Here is a 19594-nt window from a genome sequence, read left to right as displayed (position 1 = left end):
TCCAACCAACAGCCATCCCGGGGAGCTCAGCGGCAGCTCAGCTCAAGGTGCCGTGTTCAATCTTAGTTGCAGGGGGCGGAGCCCACCATCCCTGAGGGACTTGAGGAGTTGAACCGGCAACCTTGTGGTTGAGAGCCCACTGGCCCATGTGGGACTCGAACCGGCAGCCTTTGGAGTTAGGAGCATGGAGCTCCAACCGCCTGAGCCACAAGGGCCAGCCCCATATTTTTAATGTGTATAGTAAATAAAACAAATAGTAGATGTTAATATAACATATACAATTTTTAACTGATAAAGGTGCCCAAATATTTGCATCTTAAGAATCCAAGGTTCTGTTTCAGTTCCTAGCGCTACATAACAAATCACCCTAAATTTAGTGGTGTAAACACCACCACCCTTTTATCATGCTCATGGGTTCTATGGCTCAGGATTTTGGAAAGGCACAGAAAGATAGCTTATCTCTGCACCCTGATGCCTGAGGCCTCAGATGGAAGACTCAAAAGCTGGGTCTGATTCACATCTGAATCATGTCTGGTTGATGAGGGAAGTAGGCTGGCACCTCAGCTAGAACTGCTGGCTGGACACCTACACATGGCCTTTCCCTGGGACTGTTTGGGGCTTTCTCACAGCGTGGTGACTGGGTTTCAAGAGTGATTATCTCAAGAAATAGGACATGGAAGCTGCCAGTTTCTTTAAGGTCTGGGCGTGGAAACTGGCATAGCATTATCACTCTACCAAATTCTATTAATCAAGCAATCACAGATCCCACATTCAAGGGGAGAGGACTTAGAATCCAATCTCTTAGCAAAGAGCAGCAAACAGTCTGGGGAGCATGGTATAACACTTGCACGGATTCTCAGCTTAGGGCTCAAATCCACTACACTGGGCTGTCTGGCTACATAAAGATCTCCATTTACAGAGCTTCAAAAGCAAAAGTTTCTCTTTTGATCTTGTGAAGTATCCTCAGCTTGGTTGGTATTTAACCCGGGCATCTCTCCCCTCCGGGGTGCTTAGTGACCTCCATATGTTCACCTCAGTTTTCCCACTCTGTTCCCAGATCCCATAGAAAAGACCCCTCTCTCTCGGGGGTAAAGATCTTTGAATGGATTGGCTGCCCCCAGAGTACTGGTAGGCTGCCTTTCCAAAAGGAGACTCACAGACCCAACTTCTAGCTTTTATCTGGGGAGAGAAAGGGAGAAGGAGGAAGAAATGGGTTTGGCTGAGTGACCATCTGATCACAGGAAATCATGATTCCTTCCTACAGAGACCACTGGCTGGATGGCTGTCTTCAGCCTTATAGACCACAGTGAGAACTTGGAATTAAATCAGATGCCCAGGACAGGAAAGAACAGGAAATTCTATCTAAAAGAAGAGGCTGAGGGGTTCCTTAAACCACAGAAGAAAACAGTCAAAGTAGAAAGTAACAACAGTGTCTTCATATATGTGATTGCTTGTCAGGGGGAGAGAGAACAGAGGTGCTGTGCTGCCCCAAAGCAGAACAAAAATAAGTCCGAGTGTCAAGTGGAGGTGGTTTCAGTAGTATTCGTGTGTGTAGTCAGTTTTCAAGGAGGCTGGTTTCCAGAGGCTATGTTGTGGCCGTCTAGGTGAGAGACAATGGAGGCAAGGAGAAAAGACACAGATCAGACAGATGTTTTGGAGAACAACTTGACAGGATTTGGTGAACTAGCGGGGAAAGGTAAGGATAAAGGAGGTGATGTCAGAAACTTGGGTTTTAGGATCAGATATTTAGAATAACTTCTAAGTTTCCTTCTGACTTTCAGATATTGAGATTCTATAAAATTTCAAATTATGACAAGTATTTTTGGGATAAGGGCATGAAATTACCCCTGGAAAGAACAGTTGGGTGAAAGCTACCAAGATTTCTTGGCAAGATTTCTGCCAAGATTGTGGACTGGCCTGGCCTCAGTGTAGGTGAGACAGGCAGGTCCACCCTCCAGACGATCAAGTCACTACCTTCTCTCTTCAGCCTGAACTACTGGAGGCAGCCAGTGTCTCTCCCTAGCTCCTCTGCCCCACCCAGTCTCTCAGGACTAAGCAACAGATCCTTAGGAGCCAGTACACTAACACCTGGGGGGACGCAGTGCTGCACCTGCACACTGGGCCATGGGGCTGGGCAGGGCTACCTGAGACACCAGCAAAGACCTGACCTCCACCAATTTGACAATCTCAAGGCACACTCTGGGAACAGCTGATTCAAACGTATTTATTGACCTAACACTAGGGCACAAAAGAGGATGGGAAAGATGTTCTCAAAATACAGGAGAAATATTAGGCTCTTTCCATTAAACACAGGGAGGCAGTGACCCTCTCAGATAGTGAGGTGAAGCCCCCAACCCTCCAACACAGCAGGAAATGGGCACTCTGCTCAAACACAGAGGGCCAGAGCCATGGTGCATTAGGAAGGACCGGGCTTAAGGCTTCTCTATCCTAACAAAATCCGAGAAAGGTTAGGTTAGAAAGGCAAAGCCCACCTCTCCTTCCCCTCAGAGACCACGGGTGGGGCCTCAAGTAATGGTTCCTTTTGTTCCCTTCTGTCAGCCTTTTCCAAGTGGCCATGTCCTGGAGGTAGAGGGTGGTGCTGGGGAGGGGCACGAGTCCTGTCAGAAATCCTGTAACGAGAAAGATGAAAGGCAAACACAGAGGCAAACACAGAGACATGATGACAGACTACGGGGCAAAGAGAGGGCTGCAAGGTCCTCCAGACAAGTACTCGAATTCCCCTCCTGCCCTCTGCCCAGGGCTACTCCTAAAGCTCTGGACACAGCTGAGCGCACAGGCCATGGGCTGTGGCCTTTCTTTCCACCTACTTGACAGATACTTGGGTTCCCTGCCAGCATCTCCCAAGGACCACAACTCCTCCTTCTGCAGTCTGTTCGGGGTATGCTCACCTCAGTGTTCAGCTCTGCAGAATCTAAGAGGTCCAGCCCAGGCTCACTTGGAGAAGAGTGCTAGAGAGAATGGGGTCCGAAGTCAGAAAGGTCCTCCCCCACTCCTGTCACATGGCAAAGTGACAAAGTTCCCCTCCCAGTCTCACAGTAACAAGTGCGAGGCCTGCACGGGTCCCTGAAGTAGTCAGGGAGGGCAGACTAGAAAAGGCAGGGTGGGTAGGAGGTTCAGGCCTAGACTTCTGGGAGTCATCAAAGAAGCGCCTCCTCTGACCTGCTGTCTAAGCGCCTAACATTCACGCAGATTTGGGACCTCAGGATGGGATTTTTCCTGAGAGGACTTAGGAAAGATTACAGTATTCTAACAGAGGCCTTGCTCTCTAGTCTCACATGACCTCCATTCCCCTGCTTTATTCTGTTCTTTCTCCCTCCTCAAAGAGCAGAGAAGGGAGCAGAATAACAGCAGCAGACACATAATCCTTTTCCGTTTATAAGATGCCTTCACTTGGTGTTTTGGGTAAAAGCTCCATTGCAAAGAGGAGGAGGTTGAGAGCAGCTCAGGAGCTAACCTGATAAAGAGGTGGACTGAGGACTCTCAGGTCACCTCACTCAAATTCCACGCTCTTCCTACTATTCTGGCATTTTCTCCTGGGGAAGCAGTCAGGCTGGGGTTGAAAACGGAGTGAGTGGAGGAACAGGGACCAGGGCAGCCCTCTAGGAGACAGGAGGGAAGGCAGGGTCCCCGTGTGCCTGTGTGTGCATGTGCGTTATGAAGAGACTTACTGCATGGGCTACAAGGCTAGGCTAGATGACCCCCAGCTCTAGCTCTATCCTTTCAATGCTTATTTGGGGACTGAGAGGGGTAATGCCACTCCAGTCTTTTTCGGTATTTTAATTTTTTTAAATTTTTACTGGGGAATATTGGGGAACAGTGTGTTTTTCCAGGCCCATCAGCTCCAAGTCAAGTTGTTTTTCAATCTGGTTGCGGAGAGCGCAGCTTAGCTCCAAGTCAAGTTGTTTTTCAATCTGGTTGTGGAGGGCGCAGCTCATTGGCCCATGTGGGGATTGAACAATCGACCTTGGTGTTATGAGCAATGCCCTCTAATCACTAAGCCAACCGGCTGCCCGTGGTATTTTTAATTTCTTTACTCTCTTTCTTTAATAAAAGTAAAGTCCTAGCAAAATGCAAAGCGACTTACAAACCTCCCTTCTCTACTCTGATTCTTTCAAAAAGTCATAAGCAGCTTTTAGAGACAGAGGCATCATCAGGGCTGATAGAAGAGAATCACTCTCATTTCTTCTTCTCGTATCTGCCTCTAGTTCTAGAGGGAGAAGGGGATGCTGGGCTCACCTCATCTGGATCTTGCCATTCTTCACCTGACTCATTCTGAATTTCTAACTCTTCTTCATCCTCTTCCATGAGGCTGAGGCTGATGGCAGTAGCAAAGAGTAGAGGTTTCCAAACTGCTCTTTAAAGACCGCTGACAGTTTCTCAGAGGCACCCCAGGGGAGAAGAGGTGGGCAATAAATAGAGCAGGAGTCTAGGTTCCCACTCCTGCTTTAATCAACAGTTCTACTCATATCAGTTTTACATACTAGGATCCCACATTATACTGGAAGGAAGTGTTCTATGATTAAAACAAGTCCAAAAAGCACTGGCATAGAAGCACTGGATAAGGGGAGAATCTCCTCACGGTGTCTGACAGATCTGAAGTAAAGCTAGAAGGTGATGAGAAAAGCTCACCGGGTCAGCTGCTTGCCCAGACCTGGCCCTGAGGAGTTGAGTGGAGTCTGGAGATGCTGTGGGCTCAAGAACCTTGACGTCTGGGTGCCTGAAAGGGGCTGGCTGTTGGGAATGATGTAGGATAAGTGACAGTAAACAAAATTCAAGGGTAAAAAGAGGAGGGAAGGTGGCCAGCATTAAAGGGAGAAAAGCTCAGAGTGCAGAAAAAGTAAAGCTAAACAACTGGAAAAGGACTGGAGAAGAACTCAAGAATGAGCGAGTGCTGCGGGAGAGAACAACAGAACAGAAACAGTAAGATGGAGATGGCAAGGCACCAAACTGGGTAATCAGACCCCCAGATTCTTCTCCCTCGGCCCTCACCCTTGGGTAAACTCGGATTCTGAGCTGCCTTCTTCTTCCATCTCTTCCACCCCCCTCAGGGGCTGCCTACTCCTCACAGCTGTGGAGGTGAGGGTGGGTGTGGGCGGGATGCTGTGCAGCTGCAGGCTTTCCTCCTGGGGTGAAGAGATGTCCTCTCTGTGCCGCCTGGAGGGGCCTGCGAAGAAGCAGATGCACATGGTAACTGCAGACCACGTACCGCTGCAGATGGTTTTCATTTTTCAGGACCGGCCTAGGATTTGGTTAGTGAAAGTTAGGAAGGGAATGGAAAACCTATATGGCCGCATTATGTTAGGCCTAAAACCATGAGCATAGCCCTATGTACTACGAATAAGGCTTACAGAATTATATCTAGAATTGCATCAAGAAAAACTTACTACACGGCTTAGTAAAAAAGATGGAAAGAGATATATTTTCACACATAAACAGTAACATTTGGACACGAATGTCAGAGAGGGTTGGACTCACCTAAGATTGAGAAGTTTCAGTGAGTCAATGAAGATATTTGAGGTCCTAATCATTTAAGACTTCTGTGGTGAGAAAAAGCTTAAAATTGCAAATAGAGTTTTGGGACCTAAAGCTAGGACAGAAGTATGAAGAGTAGGGAGGAACAGAAAAATGGAAGACTGGATTTTCAAAAAGCTAGAAAAACAAAATGAGATGTCAACATAGTGCTGGTATGAAGGGTAAGTGGAGGACCCGAAGCTCAAAATGTTAAGAATCTCTCCCCTGCAGAGATCCGAGGAGGTAGAGGAGGAGAAAGAATCTAAAATGTCTCAAAAACCCACGCTATACTATTTTAAAACATGAGTCAAATTGATATTAATATTAATATTTGTCACCCGTAAATAGTCACACCCCCATTACCCTTCCTTGCCACGGCAACGTTTATAAGCTGAAACCCAAACCCCAGAAAGTGAGCTGCTGCTGGTTTAAGCAGAGGGCTCCAGACAACAGGCAAGACCCACACCCATGAGCGTGTAGTAACCCCAGAGAGGAAATCTCAGCTCCCAGGCAGGTCCTTCTCATTTCCCAGCCTATTAAGGGCTCAGCCCCCGGGCCTCTCCTCTGCTCCACCCGCACTGGCTTCCTCACCATTCACGGTCACGCCTTTAAATGCCAACTCCTAAGTTCCTCTCAAGCTTCCGCCTCTAGCCTGAACTTCTGATTCCTATTCCCGGCTGTCTGTCCAATGTCCCCACCTGTGAGAACACGGCTAATAGCCATCGCCCTAATCTCACATCCTTCCCCATCTCAGTTGCTATCAACGCCATCCTTCCAACTGTTCGGCAAAAATGCATGGAGTCATCCTCAAATCCTCTGTCTGACATCACACTTCTAGTTTGTTAGGAAGTCCTATTAGTGATATCTTTCTGGAAATATATCCAGAAACTGGCCACATCTCCCCACCTCTGCCATTGCCCCAGTCTACGCCCCGTTGCTCTTGTCTGGAAGCCTACAACAGCCTTCTCACTGGCTCCTTTGCTTCTACCCTTTGCCCTCTAGTCAATTCTCAACACAGTAGCCAGAAAGGATGCTTTTAAAATGAGAGGCAGATCTCGTCACTCCTCAGCTCAAATCCTCCAATGCTTTCCCATTTCATTCCACGTGAAGTCCAGTCTTTACTCTGCCTCCTATGTTCTGGATTCCTACGACCTCTTTGGCCTTATTGCCCAGTCTCTCCATCAGGCTATATTGGTCTTCTCCGCTGTTTCCTGAACAGGCCAGGCACATCCCCCATCACGGCCTTGGACTGGTTGCCCCCTCTCATACCCTGCTCTGATATACACTAGGCACCCTCCCTCACTTCCTTTAGGTTTTTGCCCAACAGTCACACTCTCTGTGAGGCTTGCCCCTGATCACTCGTTATAAGACCGCAATCCCCACCTCAACTGTATTTCTCATCTTCTTCCCTGCTTTTGCGCCACAGCACGTATCACTACCTGACACTCGACAGTTATCTTTTTTGTTCACTACTGTATTCCCAGCACATGGTGCTCAATAAATATCTGTTGAATAAACAACGGAACCGACCTTTTTAGTTTCATCCTGCCTTTACAAATCCTGTTTTAGGCAAACCTGCCAATACATCCACGTGCTCTGGCTAATACACACTTTCCTAGGTTTTGCTTATGCTATTCTGCTAGCCCATGATATTCATTCTTCCTTTGTTCAGCTTATATAAATCTTACCCATTTTTTAAGCTCCAGCTTAAATTCCATATTCTTGGGGAAGCCTTCATAGATCAACTAAACTTACAGCGATAACTTCCTTCTCTGTATTCTTTAGCATTCATCTGTCAATTCTCAAACCCTCAAGATGTTATTATTTACTATTTTTCTATAAATATTTTTTTCTCTTCCCTACTAGATGGTAAGCTACTTGAGGATCCTTCATGGTTTCTAAAACACCTAACACAGTATCTTGCACATAGTAGGTCCTTAACAAATATTTATTAGCTAACTGATTAAAGTTTCCTGGGGGTATAAGGAATACTTTTAGGTGGTATGTAGAAGACATTAAAAAGAAATCAGACTTTACTTCACACCATAAACAAAAATTAACTCAAAATGGATCACAGAACTAAATATAAGGGCTAAAACTAGAAAACTCTTAGAAGAAAATATAGATGTAAATCTTTGTGACCTTGGATTAGGCAATGATTTCTTAACATAAGACATCAAAAGCACAAACAACCAAGGAAAAACTAGATAAGCTGGATTTCATCAAAATTAGTAACTTTTGTGTTTTAAAATACACCATCAAGAAAATGAAAAGACAACCCATGGAACGGGAGAAACTTTTTGTATATCATATATCTGATAAGGGACTTGTATCTAGAATACATAAAGATCTCTTACAACTCAACAATAAAAAGACAAATAACCCAATTTTAAAATGAGCAAGGGATTTGAATAGACATTTCTCTAAAGAAGACATACAAACAGCCAATAAGCCCATGCAAGCAGCTCAACATCGTTAGTTATTAGGGAAATGCAAATTTAAACCACAGTGGGATACCACTTCCTAGCCACTGGGAGATGGATAAAATACAGACAGACAATAACAAGTACTGGCAAGCACATGGAGAAACTGGGGTCCTCATACATTGCTGTTGGGATTACAAAATGACGTAGGCACTTTGGAAAACAGTTTGGTAGTTCCTCAAAAAATTAAACATGGAGTTACCATCTGATCCAGCAATTTCACTCCTAGGTATGTCTCAAGAGAATTGAAAACATATGTTCATGCAAAAGCTTGTACATGAATGTCGATAGCAACATTATGCATAATAGTCACAAAGTGGAAACAACTCAAATATCAATGAGCTGATGAATGGATGAATGTATCCTATCCATACGATAGAATATGATTTAACCATAAAAAGGTATGAGATACTGTTGTTATATGCTAGAGCATGGATGAACCTTGAAGACATTTTGCTAAGTGAAAGAAGTCAGACACACAAGGCCACATATTGCATGATTCCGTTTTTATGAAATGTCTAAAACAGGCAAATTCAGAGATAGGAAGGAGGTTAATGGTCCTGCCAAGAGTTGTGGGTATGGGGAAAATGGGGAATGACTACAAGTATCTTTAAATGTACACTAGAGAAAACGTACTAACACATCAAACTTGTGATTTCTACGATATTATCACTTAAGATGAGACTATATAAAATAGAAAAATCAGTTTAAAGAAAAAGACCTTAGATAAATTATAAGACAGGTAGTGATCTGAAGGTAAAAAGTTATGAAGAAATGATAGTATATGCTCAATGAAATTTTTTTACTTAACCAAATGCAAAAGTTTGAAGGCGGCAAAAGACCATATACTACTTACCTAAGTAGTGGCATAAAGGAAATATTTCTGGGGACCCTGATATTCGTGTACACACAGCAAACACACACAGTACTTTACCTTCAATGCGCCTCTTCTTGGCGTGGGGGTAGCCCTGAGGGCTGGCCTCTGCTGTGCTCTCCACAGGGCTGAGGGAGTGGCAATAGGTGGTGACTGGACCCCAGGGATAGCCAGGCGCCTGGGAGACAGGCTGCAGACACTTTTCCAGGTAGGACAATCTAATGAAGGGGTGGGATGAGGAGGCTGAAGTGATTAGTGGGCCCTCACCATGCCCTTCTTCCCTAACCCACTTCTTTATCCACCTACCCATAACTTACAGTAGCTGCTTGTCCTGATGGAAGAGTCGGGGGGAAAACTCTGAAAGGAGCTCCAGGAATGCCAGATTGGGGGGCTGACCAGAGGGGCCAGCTGGTGGAAGCTCAGACAAGGAGAACTTGATGCCTTCCCTTCGTTGAGCAGAATTATTTTAGGAAGATAGTCCCTTCCTACTTCAGTCCCAGGGCTGTCCAAGTGAACCAAACCCGTTCCCAGCTTGTCTCCCAGAACTATCCCCCTGCCAACCTGAACGCTACTTCCCACTATGCTATCCTCCCTCCAAGACCTTACTCCCAGCTCTCCCTGTATATAGCCTTTGGCTTAGCCAAAAAATTCAAGTACACTAACTTCCAACCAGTACTGCCTTACTTGTGTAGCATGACCACAAGGTCACGGTTCTGTAGCTGGTGGGGTCCAAAGCTCAAGGCAAACCTCCGGGCCAGGTCCCTCATCTCAGTGAAAGCCGGAAGCTCATTCAGGCCCTGGGGCCCCTGCTCTTGCAGCAGTTCTGTGTACACCTGTGTCCAGGAGACATGGTACATTTGGGAGAGGGAACGAGGTGGAAACAGGGCAAAAAGTAGAACATTCCCTTCTCTGCCTAGAAATTCTAAAGGGCTTGGGATGCCATCTGCTACTTTTACTCTTTCTTTCCTTCTAGTACACTTCCCCTACCCCTTACCCCTTATAGCAGAGAGAACCTTCACCTCTGCTCCGTAACAAGAAATAAAAATGTGTATAGTAACCAAAGGAGACTGAGAGAGAACAGATTAGAAAAAAATTAGGAATTTCCTATCACTTTACTGTCAGTGCTTCTAAGTTGAATTTCTATCAAGGTGGGGTGGAAACTACCCAGTCAGTTAAAAAATACTTTCTATGGGTCTACTAGTTATGAAAGAGACTGCCATATAAAGTAACAGTCAAAATAAATTATAAAGTTCCTGCTCTTAAGGATCTCACATCCTAAACAGTCAAGGGTTGACAGAGGCTCTGCAAACTATAGGGACAGCACAGCTTAGGTTTGTGGCACTCGTGGCAGAAGGAATACCTGTTTGAGGCTCAGCAGCAGGACTTGGGAACAGTGACTTCGGTCGATCTGCCTTGCTCTAGTTAACGTTTCCTTGATTATGTCCCCATAGTCACTGTGAAACTGAAGAAGAAGAAATGGAAAAGATAGTGCCTGATCACTGGAAAAGACTGTTTCTGTTTTGTGTCTTCCTTCACTTTCCAATTATGTTTCCTTCCAAAAGTGACTTAGGTAGGAAAACATGAATCTAAGTATAATATAAAACAACCCAGACTAGACCTCATCTCCAGCCAATAGGTGTAAAGCCCCAAATAAATCAGAGTTTAGTCAAATAAATAAGGGAAGAAACACTGCCCTGAACCCATTTCTTGGAGAAGAGTGGTAAGCCTGCCAGTGCCCACTCTCACCCAGCACTGAAGCCTTCACTTCTAGTCTCAGCCCACTACAACAGAAGCTCCATGAAGCAGGAACTTTTGTCTATTTTGTTCACTGCTACGTCCTTAGTGCTTGGAATGGTGCTTGGCACAGAGTAGGTGCTCACCAAACAGAAATCAATACAACGGAGGCTGAGGAAACGGAGCTACACGTCTAGGTATCTTGTGAAAATTGACCCCTCTTCCATTCTTTTTTTCCTTCTTACATTACAGCCTTCCATAAACTGGATTCACAGGGAAAAAAAATTCTGGACAGGAACAATAAGATATTTCCCCTCCAATGAATTTCTTCCTCCTAACACTTTCTTTTCCATAATTATTTACTAAGTCTCTTTTCTTTGTCCCTTTATTCTAAACTTCTATAGCCCTTTCCCTCCTATTTCTCCTCATCCCCCCACCCTCCTTTCTGTAGTAATACAGTGCCTGCAGTCTAAGAGAGGTGCTTCACTGTACCTTGTTATAGTGTTTGAAAACATCGGAGGCTGCCTCCATCTCCAGCACCCCGTAAAGGACCAGCTTGCAGAACCCGGCCAGGAGGCGGCGCCGCTGGTGCAGCTGTTCTATCTGTAAATGGTCCTCCTGGGAATGACCTGGCTCATAGCAAATGCAGAATGGAAATATCAGAATCACAGATTTAGGCCCCCTGTCTGAGGCAGGCCCCAGCCCCAGCCGCTTCCTGAGCCCCAGGTATAGGATCCTTGTACCCCTGCCCAGTTCTCCAGGCTGTAGGAAGACGTGGTCCATGAGGAAGCTGGCTAGTTCAGACTGGAGAGAGGCTTCAGGAAGAAAGACAAGGGGCCTAAGGAAATCGCGGCCCCCTACAATCATCTGAGGGCTGAAGATGAGAAGTAGATCACTTAGTAAGATAAAAGCCTGTTGGGGGAAAAAAGGGAATGCTTAAAAGGGACAGAACATTGACTAACATCGAAATTACACAGCTAATTTCTTCTTAGAATGAGGAGTCCTCAGACCATGCGGAAAGACTTATCTCCCTGGTCCCACTTGAGTAAATGCTCACCTGCTCCTGGATCTCAGGAACCACATCTGAGAGGCAGCTCTGGCAGAGTTCACAGAAGGCCACCATTCTGCCCTTCAAACTCAACAGCTGCATCTGTGGAGACAGTGGCTTCAGGGGCAGGAATGAAGCCACAAGCTCTTTCATTCCTGTTCCCCCTTCTCAGACCCATATTCACCTGGGAAGCACCTGATCCAGAAAGATGGGTTAGTGTCCAGAGAATGGAAAAATAGACGAGAGTCAAGGCTGGCAAAATCACCTGTAACAACCAAATATTACTAAAATGAAGGATGTGTCAGGAGAATAAGGGGCAGATAGGGAGGGAGAGGAAGAGAGAGAGAGCGAGAGACAGACAGGCAGGCACACACAAAGTAGTGAATAGAGACAAAATCAGTGAAGAAGAGAGAAAATAACATTAGGGGAGCCCCAATTCCTTTTCTGGAGGAAAAGAGGTGATTCCAGACAATCTTTAGAGGATTTTATCCTAGGTAAAAACATTACTTCTCCAGAATTTATTTGAAGTCTCCTAGAATCCCTCAGTATTATCCTTGACTCCCAGGAAACCAGAGAGGATGGCTGTTTGCAGGCACTAGAAAGCACAGTTCACCTTCCAAGGGTGGAATGGAGGGACAATACACACATGATCTTGTTCCCTTGTGTCTACCCCACATCTCTGGTACTAGAGTTGCCTGGGTTCCACGGTCACCTAGGACACAGGGCCCTTAAAAACTCCTCTCTGCCTCCACATCTCCAACTTGTGCACTTGCCTGGTGAGGAACCTCTCCTGTGTCCACAGCCTTCCGGAGGAGTCGGGAGCATGGCTCAGAGAGTTCCCAGCGTGTTAGGTCATGAGCACTTGAGGGGGGAGGGAGGGGGGAAGTGTTACACTGGAACAGAATCAATTCTACAGACAGCAGGAGAAATCGAAGAGGAAGCAGGAGGCGAGCTACTCACTTGTAGAAGGCAGATAAGCGCTTCAGAGTGGCCGCCAGACTGTACACCTCATCCTCGTCGAGGAAGGACGACTGAAAAAGACGGGCCACAATGAGATTTTCCCCAAGAACTCCCAGACCCATGTTCCCTGTCTGTGGCCCTCTCCCACCTGAGTTTGAGGTGTCCTGTCATTCAGCCCCAGATCCTACCTGTAACAGCTCTTCAAGTTCCTGCTGGAAGCGGTCGGTCAGCAGATCCAGCAGTTGGCTGCGGGCAAAGTCCACCCGGCTGAAGAACGTGAACTCGGGATTACAGAGCATGTAGAAGGCGTGAGCTCCAGCCTCGAGCACTGCTGGATCTGCATGCTTCACCACCACTTCCTGGAGCTGCTGCAAGAACAGCTCCAGGTGCTGAGAGAGAGAAGGTGAAAGAAGCTAGGTAGTGTTGGGGAAGTGGGGAAGACAACTCTTCTGGAGCGGAGTACAGCTGAGAGAGATAAGAAATTGGGTTGATCCCAGACAAGAAAAACCTAAAGGAGTTCATCACCACCAAACCAGTATGATAAGAAATGTTAAAGGGACTTCTTTAAGAAGGAGAAAAAAATGATCAAAAATATGAATAATGGCAACAACCACATTATCTACCAACAATTACTTTAAATGGAAAGGGACTGAATGCTCCAATGAAAAGACATAGAGTGGCTGAATGGATAAGAAAATGAGACCCTTACAAGATCCTTATAAGAGATTCACTTTAGATCGGAAGACATACAGAGACTGAAAATAGAGGGACGGGAAAAGACTTCATGAAAATGGAAACAACAACAAAAAGCTAGGGCAGCAATACTTATACCAGACAAAATAAACTTTAAAACAAAGATAATAACAAGAGACTGAGGACCTAGTAATTCCATTTCTGGGTATTTATCTGAAAAAACCCAAAACACTAATCAAAAAGACATATAAATCCATATCTCCACTGCAGAATTATTTACAACAGCCAAGATATGGAAGCATTCTAAGTGTCCATTAATAGATGAATGGAAAAAGAAGAAGTGGCACCTATTTACAATGGAATATTATTCAGCCATAAAAAATAATGAAGTCTTGCTAGTTGTAACAACATGGATGGATCTAGAGCAGAGGTGTCCAAACTTTTTTCAACGTTTTTTACCAAGGGCCATATGCGGTAAAATACACAAATAGCCGGGCCACTCACTCGAGGTGAAGTACGTATTGCCTCACCTGGTTTATTTAAGTAAACTAAATATATTTTTGGAATTTGCTGCGGGCCAATTAAAAATGAATTGCGGGCCGCAGTTGGCCCGTGGGCTGCAGTTTGGACACCCCGATGTAGAGAGTATTATGCTAAGTGAAATAAGTCAAAGAAAGACAAATACCATATGACTTCACTAATATGTGGAATCTAAAAAACGAAACAAATGAACAAACAAAACAGAAACAAACTCATAGATACAGGGAATATTTTGATGGTTGCTAGATAGGATGCGGGTTAGGGAATTGGGTGAAAAAGGTGAAGGGATTAAAAAGTACACATTGGTAGTTACAAAACAGTCATGGGGATGTAAAGTACAGGGTAAGGAACACAGACAATAATATTGTAATAACTGTATGATGTCAGACAGGTACTAGACTTATTGAGGTGATCACTTCATAAGTTATATAAATGTTCTAATCACTATGTTGTACACTTGAAGCTAATACAATGTTGTATGTCAATTATAATTGAAAAATAAAAAATTATTTAACAAAAGAAAAAAATAGGATCAAAAGTATTCAACTTCAAGGATAAGATATCTAAGAAAAAGAAGACTTACTGGTTTTTCTGAAACCCAGGTTCTTGAGAAGAACCAAGCAATGGCAGTAGGACCTTTGACCCTAGCAGGGAAGCAGCAAGGCAGAGGAAATGTGTCTTCCTCCCTTCTCACCTTCTCTAAGCGCCTGGTGCAGTAGATGTTGAGGTCAAAGTAGTTGAGAAGCTGGAGCAGGGGAGCAACCTTCTCTGCGTCAGCTGAGAACTGTGGTGATTGAGAGGGAGACTGACTTATTAGCTAATATTTTGCTAATTCTTACTTCCATTCCTCATCGGAGCCCATTTTCTTTCACGCTCTCACTCCCAGAAGCTGAACAGTGGGGCAGCTTTACCTTGGCCAGGAGCTGTGGTAGCAGCGGAATGAGGTGTTCAGTCAGCTTCACCTTGTCATCTGCTTGGATCTTACGTTCTTTAGAGGTTAAGCCCTAGAATTAGAGTCATTTGGGGTGTGGAGAAACACTGGGTCCAGAGGGCGTGTGTGTGTCCCTCCTCCCCACAAACTTATCTGCCCAGGAAGGAAGAGATTTCAGGAACCCCCTTCAGATTTCTTTTTCTTAAGATGGAATTCTTTGCAGGGCAGAGGAAGGGGCCCCCTAAGCCAAGACCTGAGGATAAGGATGGATAATACTCGTCTGGATTTAACATTGTCAATCAATCCAACCCACCACCCACGCCATACCTTCCTCCCCGTGACTCGCCCCACAGGGGGGTGACCCTCGGATGCTTGCCGGACACTGGACACAAGGATCTCTATCAGTGTGCTCTCCTGCACATCGCCCAAGTCTGGGTTGGCAGGAGAATGAAACACAGAATCATAGATTAGCCAGCCTCCAACTCCAAGTCTTCCCCCACCTTTGCCTCCCTACTGCCCACCACACCTTTCTTTCACAGGACAGGAAAAGAAATCTCTCCTGGTTTCCTACTAGGAAGTGAAAGGTCCCCTCCCCGGGTACCATGTGACACGCACTCTGGTCCTTCTCCAGCAGCAAGCTCGTCAGACTCTCCCAGTCCTTCAGCTGAGACCCTGCACAGTCCCACAAGCTGTCTATTAAGTAAGCAGCGTGGTCATGGAGCTGTGGAAGGACGTACATGTGAAGTTACTGGTCACATTAAAAACTCTAGAAAGTGCCCAGTGATTAACCATGTCTCTCCTTCCTGTTGTGCCAGCTCCCATCCTTCTCCACCTGCAGGTCTTCTACACAACAGCCAAACAGCTCCTTCTTATACGTCACCTCACTCTCCACAAAAAAGGACAGCAGAAGGTGGAAGAAAGTCCTCTGGGCACGTGGACTTCGGCGTCGCTGTCTCCCTCCCGGTGTTCTTGTCTCACACTCAGGGAAGAAGAGCCTGGTAGAATGGACACAAGGCAAGGGAACAGCACAGGAGAAAACAAGGAGTGGAATAACCACCATGGAGGGAAGAAACAATCCAAGGAGAGGTATAAAGGAAAAAGAGGTACAGAGCTCAAGAAAGCCCTAAGGAGTTGAGAGGGAAAAGGAGACCCTAAGAGACACTTTAATTGGTTTTAGTAGGTGTGGGGAGTTCTTGGGAAAAGCAGCAGCAGATGAGGGAGAGAAAACAATACAGGATGGTGTTAAAGGAACAAATGAAAGGAGCCCCACTCACTTCCAGTACAGAAATTCTCCTGCAGCAGAGGCCAGGGCTCGGTTAGAGGCATACACAACAGGGTAGATACTCTCACAGTCTGCATCTGTCAGCACCCCTTCCATGTTCCTGCCAAGAGAAAAAAGAGAAAGAGCAGGTAAATATGGGTGTAACCTTCTAGCACAACTAAGGCTAGAAACAAACAGAGGCAAAAACAACGAGGATTAACTCACAAATAACTTTAAAATGAAGAGTGGAAGACAGAGGAGATGGAGAGTTAGAGAAGATAGGAAATTTTCCCCCTGGAGGTCTTGCAACTCACGAATGACCTCTGTCTTTCAACCTGTACATAAGGAAGAGTCAACTTACGCTAGGTGGAGGGATAGGACTCTGGAAGGATTTGTCTGATGCTGAAAAGTTAAAAGTCTGAGATGCTTGCACCCCCACTTTCCAGCACTCACTTAAGGATAAGTGTTAGCAACCTGACGGCCTCCACTGCCACATCGTACTCCCGGTCCATGACCATGGAAACCATCCGGTCCTGCAGAAGGAGAACACTGATCAAAACCTCATTGTATCCATCTCCAAAATTATGTTCTCCTAGAATCTTAGAGACTCCTAAAGAGAGGGTGTAGAAGCAGATGTGTAGCTACAGATATGTAAGCGCAATAGAAATGCAAAGATGAGGTGGGGAAACAGGAAGCATAAGAAAGAATCGAGCACAGGACTGTCCCAGTTTTACCTTGAAGCGGTTGGTAAAGAGCTCCAGACGAGCTGTCAAGTCCCGGTTGCTGTACAGCCCTTTGAGAGCCTTCAGGCACTTCAGACGGACTTCTCGATGCTGTTGAGGAAAACAGAAGTATGACTGACTACTCCTGTGCTCACCCTCACTGGGCCCCCATACTCCCCTCTCGGATTACTCTTTCTGGGTCTGGGTGTCCCCTTATACTGAGGATTCTGAGATACCTCAAAGATGCACAGCTGTCTTCTTACTTAAAAAAAAAAGAAGGATGACAGCAGAATTTAGCAACCATGATGAAAGGATCCTCTGCTTACCACTGGAGAGCACCTGTATTACCAACCCATCAATGACATTCTTGCTTTTTCATAGGGAAAGTCTTTCTCCTCTCTACTCTGGTTTTGAGGCGTTTAATTTCCTGGATAGGTCTTTCTCTCTTTTACCTTATCCTACCCTTCTCGATACTAGAGAAGTTTCAAGGTTCAGTGCCTGTATGGGTTGATTACTGATCACTAGTGAAACACCTAAGTGGTAGAACCAGGAAAAGCTGAAGTGTCCTAGGGCAGGGAAAAGGATGAGGGGAATAGAAGAAAGGAGACTGACTCGACTCTCACCTTATCGTGCAGGGTCCAGCCAATGTATTTTAAATAGCTGTCAGTGAGGAAAGAGGTACTGTAACTTTGCATCCAAGATCCAATCTCCTCGATGCATATAGCACGGATCTCAGGAAGGACATCCCTAGGCACAGAGTGATAAATTGACCTGATCACCTTTTCTCCTAACTCATTTTCCATCAACCAGATAATCTCCTTGTCATAGAAGAATTTATTTTCCTGATTAAACACCATGTACCATGTATTTCATTTCCTCCTCCCAATGTAAATATAATATATAAAAAAGTAAATACTTTATTTCCGTAACCAGCTCATAGACCATGTTTCCCCGAAAATAAGACCTAGCCAGACCATCAGAATCTAATGCAGTATTATATTATATTATATTATACCCAGTCTTAAAATAAGACTGGGTCTTATATTAATTTTTGCTCCAAAAGACGCATTAGAGCTGATGGTCTGGCTAGGTCTTATTTTCGGGGAAACACGGTAGTTGAACTTATCCTCCATGCCCCCTTTAAAAACTGATTTTGGAAGTTACTTTAACTGTTGGCCAAACAGTGTGTGTGTTTTAATTCCACTTCAAGAAAAAAATTAAATCAGCTGGAGGGTTATGAAAAGGCAAAAAATAAAATCTAGATAAGAATGAGAAACAAATACAGCTGCTTTTTAAAACTTAATTCTACCCGTTCTTTAAATAGTATAAAACTCCCTGCCTTTAGCAGTGAAACAGCAGGCTGGGCTAGGAAAAGGCTTGCCAAGCTGCATACCCTCCAAAAAGCCCTGCCTTTTGGCTCTCTACTTTTGTCCTCTTAAGTCTCTAGTCTCAGGAAGATGAGAGAGGGAAGGCCTTGGGCAAAGCCGGTTCAGAAGAATACTCAGCAATGCCTTATCCTCGTTTTCTCTCCCAGAAAAGCTTACAAAATCCCTTGTAGGTGGGAATAAACTAAACCTTATTAAATTGAAATACCTGTTAGTTTTTCCTCCAGCTGCATTAGCTCTGGGACTAACCAAATAACTCAGAGTTAGGAGGGGGCCTTGTTACTTCTGCAGACTCTATAACCAAGGACCAGAGGAGCCTATTAACTCACCTGTACCGATGTACAAAGACACCCCTGAAGAGGGCATTCATCATCCCCTCAATCTCTTCTTGATGTTCTTGGAGCTGGAGGACAAGAAGGAGCAGTCAATCTCTCTTGTACCCCAGCAACATAAGGCCACAAAAATATGGAAAAGTATGGCTTCCACCGTACTTCTATTTACTGCAGGACAGTCTGAATCCTTGGTATCCTATGTTCCCTTTTAAACCTTCTAATTATGGAACAAGCTGTATAGTCAACTAATACCTCAGAGATTTCTTTGTGTTTGGAAAACATAATATCCCCTCTGTGTCTGGTTATTTTGACTATCTTTGGCTATTCAGAGGCCCTAGCTGGTAGTTACGTATGCTTTTGACTAACAACTGGGGAAATGAAATTTTAACAAATGCAGTTTGTTTGATAGAAGTGGAACTAGCAAAAAAGGAGAAGGAAGAGATTAGATCAGTGGTTCTCAACTGGAGGTCCCCCAGGGGACTTTTAGCAATGTCTGAAAACATTTTTGGTTGTTACTACTGGGGGCTTACTACTGCCATCTAGCAGATAAAAGCCAGGAATGCAGCTAACCATCCTGCAAAGCAAGGACAGCCCTCCAATGTCAAGTGTCACTAATGAGAAACCCTAGACTAGATGAATAACATGTACCAAAGAAACAGAATTATAAGAATTACAGGAATTACAGGGAAGCAGAATTATAAGGAGATGTTCTTTAAGACAACTAATTCTACCTCTTCAATAACTCAACATATTGGGGGGAAAAGAGGGGAAGTAAAGTTCTGTATAAGACTAAAAGAGACTTAAGAAACATGACAATCAAATGCATAGTCCTTAAACTCTGGTTGGAAATAATCAGATATAAAAAGCATTTGGGGGGGCAAATGGGGAAATTTTAATATATGTTGGAATTAGGAACAATTTAGGGAATCACTGTTAATATTGTGGGATGTGAAAATGGTACTGGGATTATGTAGGAACATGCCATTTTTTTTAGAGGACATATTTAAGTCTTTAGGTTGAAAAACCAATATGTCCATAATTTACTATAAAATAGTAAAAAAATAAATGATACAAATATGGTAAAATATTAGTCGTTAAA

At 44.7% G+C, this 19594-nt stretch overlaps 1 protein-coding gene across 1 annotated transcript in view; it reads right to left on the bottom strand.

The window, feature by feature from the left end:
- Nucleotides 1-2253: 2253 nt before the first annotated feature.
- The window catches only part of STAG3 (stromal antigen 3), a 27567-nt gene continuing 10226 nt past the window's right edge, over nucleotides 2254-19594 (bottom strand). Inside the window, exons 10-35 of the mRNA XM_033109796.1 lie at nucleotides 18493-18566; nucleotides 17402-17525; nucleotides 16791-16889; nucleotides 16510-16589; nucleotides 16070-16177; nucleotides 15676-15790; nucleotides 15411-15516; nucleotides 15123-15226; nucleotides 14776-14868; nucleotides 14559-14648; nucleotides 12820-13020; nucleotides 12632-12702; nucleotides 12445-12532; nucleotides 11856-11936; nucleotides 11681-11773; nucleotides 11367-11535; nucleotides 11116-11252; nucleotides 10250-10351; nucleotides 9574-9722; nucleotides 9207-9335; nucleotides 8950-9107; nucleotides 5011-5185; nucleotides 4651-4752; nucleotides 4258-4336; nucleotides 2910-2969; nucleotides 2254-2630 (exon numbers count right to left, since the gene is read on the bottom strand). Of these exons, the coding sequence (XP_032965687.1) occupies nucleotides 2622-2630; nucleotides 2910-2969; nucleotides 4258-4336; nucleotides 4651-4752; nucleotides 5011-5185; nucleotides 8950-9107; nucleotides 9207-9335; nucleotides 9574-9722; nucleotides 10250-10351; nucleotides 11116-11252; nucleotides 11367-11535; nucleotides 11681-11773; nucleotides 11856-11936; nucleotides 12445-12532; nucleotides 12632-12702; nucleotides 12820-13020; nucleotides 14559-14648; nucleotides 14776-14868; nucleotides 15123-15226; nucleotides 15411-15516; nucleotides 15676-15790; nucleotides 16070-16177; nucleotides 16510-16589; nucleotides 16791-16889; nucleotides 17402-17525; nucleotides 18493-18566 (2796 nt within the window). The 3' untranslated portion in view covers nucleotides 2254-2621. The remainder of the gene's footprint in view (nucleotides 2631-2909; nucleotides 2970-4257; nucleotides 4337-4650; nucleotides 4753-5010; nucleotides 5186-8949; nucleotides 9108-9206; nucleotides 9336-9573; nucleotides 9723-10249; nucleotides 10352-11115; nucleotides 11253-11366; nucleotides 11536-11680; nucleotides 11774-11855; nucleotides 11937-12444; nucleotides 12533-12631; nucleotides 12703-12819; nucleotides 13021-14558; nucleotides 14649-14775; nucleotides 14869-15122; nucleotides 15227-15410; nucleotides 15517-15675; nucleotides 15791-16069; nucleotides 16178-16509; nucleotides 16590-16790; nucleotides 16890-17401; nucleotides 17526-18492; nucleotides 18567-19594) is intronic.

Source organism: Rhinolophus ferrumequinum, chromosome 7, assembly GCF_004115265.2.
Source record: "Rhinolophus ferrumequinum isolate MPI-CBG mRhiFer1 chromosome 7, mRhiFer1_v1.p, whole genome shotgun sequence".
Classification (NCBI taxonomy): domain Eukaryota; kingdom Metazoa; phylum Chordata; class Mammalia; order Chiroptera; family Rhinolophidae; genus Rhinolophus; species Rhinolophus ferrumequinum.
The sequence above is the reverse complement of the archived record's forward strand: the minus strand, read 5'-3'. Positions and strand labels throughout refer to the sequence as shown.